The sequence below is a fragment of the Syzygium oleosum genome, unplaced genomic scaffold, assembly GCF_021117445.2.
Source record: "Syzygium oleosum isolate NSW1041296 unplaced genomic scaffold, Sole_v2.1 Sole_v2.10, whole genome shotgun sequence".
NCBI lineage: Eukaryota > Viridiplantae > Streptophyta > Magnoliopsida > Myrtales > Myrtaceae > Syzygium > Syzygium oleosum.
In genome coordinates, this window is record NW_026607494.1 from 7,077,892 (window position 1) to 7,085,641 (window position 7,750).

At 48.9% G+C, this 7,750-nt stretch overlaps 1 protein-coding gene across 1 annotated transcript; it reads right to left on the minus strand.

Moving 5' to 3' along the window:
- Nucleotides 1-5,094: 5,094 nt before the first annotated feature.
- LOC115668678 (F-box protein SKIP2-like) lies at nt 5,095-7,028 on the minus strand. The gene is made up of 2 exons (XM_030590088.2): nt 6,193-7,028; nt 5,095-6,067 (listed from the first exon to the last, which is right to left on the minus strand). Exons 1-2 carry the CDS (start codon nt 6,984-6,986, stop codon nt 5,167-5,169), a joined length of 1,695 nt encoding a protein of 564 aa, XP_030445948.1. The 5' UTR covers nt 6,987-7,028; the 3' UTR covers nt 5,095-5,166.
- Between the last annotated feature and the right edge of the window lie 722 nt (nt 7,029-7,750).

The window sequence follows — 7,750 nt, forward strand, 5'->3', positions numbered from 1 at the left end:
CTCGTTGATGAAATGCATATGTCGCAAACTCGAAGCATCTAGATCAATTACTCATGCATCAATGCATCACAAGCGGGCGTGTCCCGATTATAAGATATAATCCACTTGAGCACGTCCCATACCATGCCTAGCAGTTTCTACCACATAATCAAGCACTATGCATCACACGTATTCCAGTTATTACGCCCCTGGGGCCACCACACATCAAGCGATACGCAAAGCAAGATGGCGGTCTACCGGTAAAACCGGGCTCCGTCCCGCCCCGTCGGGCACGGCTACGTCAAACGATCTACAGTAAGACGGCATTCCAATACGGCAACATCAAACGATCTACAGTAAGATGGTATCCCGTAAGGAGCATCGAGTCCGGCCTCGGGCCGCGACAAGGCATCCGGGGTATCGGCACTCCGGATAACCCCCGGGCATCCGATAAATCGGGCATCGTCAAGCGATACACAAGAAGACGGGTCCAACGTGTGACCACACGAGCACACAAGCATTCCTAGGCCAATTATTATCTTCTCAATTAGCCCATGCATACATGAATCGTGCTCTCCTCAATGTCATGCAATAATACCAAGTGGCCACACATGCCAACAGTCAATCAATTCTTGCAATCTTCGATTTCAAACACGAATATCAACCACAAAGTATCACTAACATTACTTGGCATAACAGAATAAAATAATTTAATTCCAAAAGTCTCATAAATTTTCCACAGAAACTTTCGATCAAACAATTTGCCATAAAATCAATTTAATACGACAATACGCGGCAAAATCGCCAACATTCAAGCTAGAAATCATAATTTGAAATTATAAAATTTTCCGAAATAACAATAAATTAAATTCGGAATTAATTAATTACTAATATCCGAAAATAATTTAATTTTCCAAAATGTCAAAATATTTCCTCGAATCGAAATCATTCAAATCATTTCCTAAATACGCCAACTTATACGGCGAAATCCAACATCGACATCACAATTAACGTTAGAAAATTTTCCGAAAATAATACTATTTAATTTTCGGAAATTAATTATTTAATAATAAAAATAATAATATTTAATTCGGAATTAATTTATTAACTAATAAAATAATATTTAAATTCCGAAAATAATAACATTTCATATAATAATCAATAACAATAAACTAATCAATAACTTATACCCTAAACACAATTAATTAACCACTAACCCACAATTAACACAAACTAACCATAAATTAAACTACCCTAAGCAAGTTTAACACCCTAAACACGGGATTAGGGGTTAACTTACTCGGCTAACGCCGGCGATGACGCGAGGACGACGGCAGCGACGAGGGCGGCCCGCGGTGTCCTCGGGATGCTCCGGTGAGCGACGAACGGGCGTGGCGAGGGGAGACAGCTCCCGTAGTGGCTGGTCGGGGCTGGTTCAAGGACTGAACGACGGCTGATGGCGGTGTTTCGGCAGCCGGGACAACGTCGATGACGTCTAAGACGGCGGTGCACGGCGGCGAGCGGAGCTGGGCAAGGGCGAGCTCGGTCCGACGAGAGACGGACGGGTGACGAACGAGCGCGGCTGCTGTGGGGCTGATCCAGCGCAGCCTGGGACTGTTCCAGGCGGGAATGGCGGCCGATGGTGGCGGCTGGGGGTACTGGACAGCGGCGGTTGCTCGCGGCGGGGAGGATGACGGCTGGGCTGACGGGAGGCGCGATCGGCTCCGGCGAGGGGCGCTGCTCGCGCCTTGCTGGGAGAACAGCCGGAAACGAGGGCTAGGGGGGTGGCGCCCCGGCAGCTGGGACGATGGTGACGAGCGGCGGAGGTGGACGACGCATGGCGGGTGGCTGGTTCCGGCGAGAAGGGCTAGTCGGCGGCAGCAAAAATGAAGAAGCAGAAGCAGTAGCCGACGGGAAGCAGAAGCAAGGGAGAAGCAAGACCAGCGAAGGAGAAGAAGAAGGGAAAAAGAAAAAGAAGAAGAAAAGGGGAAATGATGGGGCTAGTGAGGTAGGTGGGGGGGGTTTGGTGGTCAGACACGCAAAAAGGGAGGGGGAGACCGGCGGAAAAAGAGGAGAGAGAGAGAAAAAGCAAAGGTCAAATCGTAATAATCGCGATCCAACGGCCACGATTCAAATCCAAAAACGATCCGACGGTCCCCGAAAAATCCTAATTAATATTTTTAGGATTTGGCCAAAATGGTGTTAATAAAAACACACTGCGAGGGTGGTCTACCAGTCCAAATTCGCACCCGATAAAAAATTTATTTTTCACGTATCTCAGGTAATATTGAGATTGGCCATACTAATATCGACACCGTCCAATTAAATTCGTTCCGGAATTCCGAGAAATTCGATACCAGAGTTTGGGCTCTAAATAACTGCCAAATTCGATCGAATGCGATTCTAGCGAAATCTCAATTTTAAAAACAATAACCGGGAGTGATCAGTTCCCGGGCGAGATTTTACTATAAGCACACTGACGAATTACACGTTTTATAAATCCCAAAAAGGGGTCGAAATTCGGAATGTCACATTATATATAAGTTAAGATATGGATTTTTTTACCCATTTTGAGAGGTTTAGTTATAACCCATTACGATCAAGGTCGGTATCTCTCGAAGGCCCCTCGAAATTTGCATCATGCATGATAAGTATGTGATTGGTTCTAGGTAATTGGGTACCAAACAAAAGTACACAAAAAATAAAAACCTTCTCATTCATAAAAAAAACTCATGTGGTTGATTAGACTTACAGCCCATAGTAAATACGGAAGATCACGGCTGCTGTTAGAAAGTCTCTACTCCCAAAATATTATTCTTCAAGTAAAGATTAAAGATGGATTTTATGTTGACCCCGTTAAAACCTCCCACAAACGAGCAATAAAAATTACTTTTTAACACATTTTTCCTGCTAGGTCCATTGCTTCGATCCAAGTAACGACCCGTCCAAAATCACTGAAGGTGGTGACATGAATCTCAAGCATGCGAAGTTGTTCTTATTCCGGTCAAACTCGGATATGCCCATGGATGTGACCTGGGATCTGTGTTTGTCCGAGCGGGATGCTAAGGCTGCGCATGACAACCATTCTGTGTCCAGAATCTGATTCTGAGCAAAAATGATTCTTTTTTGTTCTGTACCCGGAAATAATTTCTAAGCATTTGAAGGCGTTTGGTAACTGCCCAAAATTTTTGTTCTTAAAATAGAAAAAGAACAGAAATGTGTTTGGTAACTACCCAAAATTTCTTTTTATTAATAATATTTTGAATTTTTTAATATTTATTTCTTTTTTTCTTTTTTTTTCTTTTCTTTCCCCCTCCTTTCTTGGCCATGGCCTGCCGCCGGCGCCGGCGGCCGGCCACAGACCAAGGCCGGCGAGGGCGTCGCGGCCCTCGCCGCCGCCCTTGCCGTCGCCACCCAGGTCTGTCGCCACGGACCTGGGTGGCGACGGCGAGGTCGGCCTCGCCTTGGCTGGACAAGGCCGCGAGCCGCCCTTGCCGGCCCTGGCTTGTGGCCGGTCGCCGACGGGTGGCGGGGCCGAAAAATAATAGCAACCAAAAAAACGAAAAAAACCAAGAAAAATTAGTTCTGAAAAAATTATTCCAGAATTAAGAAGTTACTATTTTTTTATTCTTGATTCTATTCCAAAATTAATTCTGCCCGGGCACAAAAAATTTAACAAACGGATTTCTGTTCCCAAAATTATTCTGGAAACAAAATAACATAATCAATCACTATTTGGCAAGTTATCAAACAAGCCCTAAGCATATCCAAGGGCGCGATGCACCCTTTTGTTAGTTTTGGTGGTTGGATTCTAGATGCCAAACAACATGGGTCCCTTGTGCGTCCCAACATGGAATGTGTGTTCAACCAAACCTACTAGCGTAACGGACCGTGTCTGGCATGGCCAGCATGCGGCGGTAATGGGCTGTGCCGGCCCTTGCCCCATTCACTCTGGGCCACACAGGGCCCAGAGGCGACCCGCCCCTCGGAATGGCCCGGCACAAGACCATCACGGGCCATGTTGGGCCAAAAGACGGCTCACAAAGAAGTCGTATTCGGATTTAGCCCGGTCACATCGAGAACAGTATCGATTCCACGATCCGAATCAGACCCATCGATCCCAGCAGAGGCCGAAGATGGATCTGGGCCGGGCCTCGGCATCGACCCCATCTATTTACATCAATAAGGTGGCGCATTACCATGAGCTGAATTCCAGTCAATGAGCCCAAGACAGAGGGAAGCCGAAACTAACTACTTCCATGCGCTTGAAAGCGAAAGTTGTTTTGGTTTGGGAGGAAGCCCCGACGGACAGTTCAAGACCTTCAGGACAAAACAAAGGTATTACAAAAAGGCTCGATCCTTTGAGGTACTAATGTGAAACGTAGCCGTACAATTCCTGAAAAGGCACGGACATTGGACAAAGGACCTACTTATCTCCTTGTCCCCTTCCGACATTGGCATTCTGCTAAAGGAATCGGGCCCCACGGTGCTGTCATTTGTTCATAAACCTGTTCACTAACCAGTTCGAAAATGGAAAAATCCTTAAATATAATCCAAATCACGTTCACCGTAACACAAATATTCCCAGCTTTTATCAAAAACCCTAAACTTGTCTAGTCTACTATGACACAAATACTTTCTAACTCTTTTTTTAGTCACGAAAAAACCTAAACTTATACATGTATAATATATATACCATTTATTTCAATTATATCTATTCGAGGTTAAATTTTACAATAGGCAAGCTTAGAGTTTTTAGTGATATAAAAAGAATTTCAGAATATTTGCATCACAGTAATGGGTATAATTTAGGGTTGTTTGTGGTATTAACCCGGCCAAAAAACCAGTCCACCAAGCATTCCAATTTCGAAACCGGCGAAATGAGTAATTTCAAATTTCATAAAAATGATTAGGGCGGCGTTTGTGGTTAGGTTGCGAATTCTGATTAGGAACACGTCGTAACCAATAATCAGAAAAACCTGCATGTAAATTGAAAATCCAAACATTCGAATCTCAAACTCCGCCCGAATTTTTTCTCAGCAGCTTCGGAGGAAACGAAGCATCTTTTGAATTAATCGAAAAATTCGAACAAAAGAAAATTAATCGAAAAAAAAAAGGAGGAAAAGGGAATTCAATTGTGGAAAAAATTAAAAGGAAACCAAAAACGAATCCAAGATTTTGGTCGGATCAAGCACGAGAGGCGTTCCTGCTCCCGAACTTGGACCTCAACAGAAGCGCGCTTCTGCTGCTGCATATCACATGCGTCGCATTAGTCCTCGCGGCCGCCGGACCGCTGCCGCCGCTGCCGCCTCCGTTGCCGCCGGCATCGTCCCTTCTTCTTCCCCTCCTCCTCGTCCTCCCTTCTTCGTCCCCTCCTGCTCCTCCTCCTCCTCCTTCGTTGTCCGAGCCCGCCCCTCCTCCCTCGGCCCCGTCGAACACCAACGACCCGGCGTCCACCGAGATCACCAGCCCGCCCCTCCTCGCCCTCAATTGGCTCACGCTCTCCTGGCCGATCCCCCGGCACCTCTTCACCTTCAGCTTCACCAGGCTCGCGCACCCCGCGACCACCGCCTCGATGCCCCGCGCCGTGATCGGGCAGTTCTTGATGCAGAGCTTCTTCACCGCCCCGAACTTGGCCGCTATGGCCTCCATCTCCCGGTCCCCGACCGAGTCCGTGTTGCACAGCGCCACCCTCTCGAGGCACGGGCAGTTGGAGGCCAGCAGCCCGAGGGAAGGAGCCCTCACCGGGACGCCCATCAGGACGAGCTCCTGGAGGCGCGAGCATTTCGCGGCCAGGGCCGCGATCCCCTCCTCGCCGATGGTTCGCCCCCCGAACCGGGTCCACGCGTCGATGTGGAGCTTCCTCAGCTTCTTGCAGGAGCTGGCGATCGCCGACAGGCCCTCGTCGGAGCAATCCGTAACTCGGCTCAGGTACAGAGTGTCCAAATCGGGGCACGAACCGGCGATGGCGGTCAAGCCGGAATCCCCCATCTGCACGTTCTGCATTTGAATCTCGGCGATGGCGGTCGCTCCTCCTTCTCCGCGGAGCCGGAGGCTCTCGAGCACTCTGTCCCAATTTCCGGAGCTCCTGCAACACAGGAATGGATTGATTCGAAACCGTCGCCCTTCTAATCGATCATTTCGAACTGCATGGTCGTGTTTCGTGTCAAATCGAAGATGGGTGTTGAAAATTATGCGTGTACTAGCATTTACCTGCAAACGACGAGGCTCTTCAATGGCTTCGACGAGCAGAGAAGAGGGATGAAGAGGCGAGCGTTGTGCAGGTCCTTGATGCACAGTCGCTCCAGCTGAAAGTTCGCTTGCTTCTTCTTCTTCTTCTTCGGCGCATTCGCGTCGTTCGCTGCATGGTCGTCGTCGTCGTCGCCGTCGTAATACGCGTCGATCGAGAGAGGGGTGCTCTGCGCGTCGAGCTTGCGCAGCCGCTTGAGCGTGAGGTCGCGGAGCGACGGGCAGTTGAGGAGCAGCGAGACGATCCCCCGGGCGCCGAACCCGCACGCGGCGAGCGAGACCTTCTCCAGCGCGGGGGGCCGCCGGAGGGAGAAGGCGCGGAGGCCGTCGTCGGAGACGTCGACGCAGCCCTTGAGCTTGAGCTTCTTGAGGGACGGCAGCGACGCCGCGACCCGGGCGAGGGCGTCGTCCCCGAGGCTCACGAGCTTGCGAGAGCACTTGAGGGAGAGCACCGAGACGGAGCTGAACCGGCGGAGCAGCGGCGGGAGCGACGGGGATGCCTCGGAGCGGGCGTGGAGGGCGAGGCGCTGCCGCGACTTGGCGTCCACGAGGTGCCACCGGCGGCAGGCGAGGGAGCAGGAGTTGCGGTCGTCGGAGCCGAGGAGGGCGAACACGGAGGCGAGGCACTCGTCGGGCAGGCCCAGCGTGAGGTCGCAGGGGGCACGGCCGGCGGCGGGGGCGGGGGCGTCGCGGGCATGGCTGTCGACGGTGGCGGTGGCCGAGGAGGAAGAGGAACAGGAAGAAGGAGCTTGACCCATTCGAGAGGCTCGAATTGGGTTCGTGGATGAACTTCTGAGAGAGAAAGGGAACAAGAAGAAGGAGGTGGAACGTGAAACTGGGGTTATTACAGTAGAGATAGAGAGAGAAAGCGAGCATTTCTTGGTATCGGTAATATCAACGGGGGGTCGGACACGACCCACCATCATTCGCTAACGTTTGTTGGGAGGTTCCTTCCTTGTGGACAAAAACTTAGTTCTCCTTCTAGTTCTAGTTATTCCAAAGTTCAAACTTATTTTTCTATTTTTTATTACACCTTCACCATTGTAAAAAATAAAAAAACAAAATTTAAGGCGCTCACCATGCGAGAGAATTTAATAATAAAAAAGGCTTCGGATACACGTTTCATGTATCCAAACGATATTGAGTTTTGTAAAAATGTTTTGACGTTCTTTTGAGAGGCTAGTAAAATTTAACAACCGTCCTAAGTTTTTTTCTTCTGGCATTTGGACGGTTTTGGATTTCTTATCCATCTATGGATAAACAAAACAAATTTGCATGTTAATTTTCTCGAAAAAACAGGGGATGATGACACAAATAATCTTTGAACTTTGGTATAAATGACTGGCTGGAGCCAATTTCCTATTTGAGCGTAAGAAGGAAAGTAGCTGGAGATCTGAAAGGGCAATATAACTAACTTTTTTTGGTCTGGTTCCTCAGGAACTGGATTAGGTACACAAGGTTCTATCATAAAGATAGTAGGAAGGGCGAACCTCTTGCTCAAGCCCTTCAGGGACTACCTTTT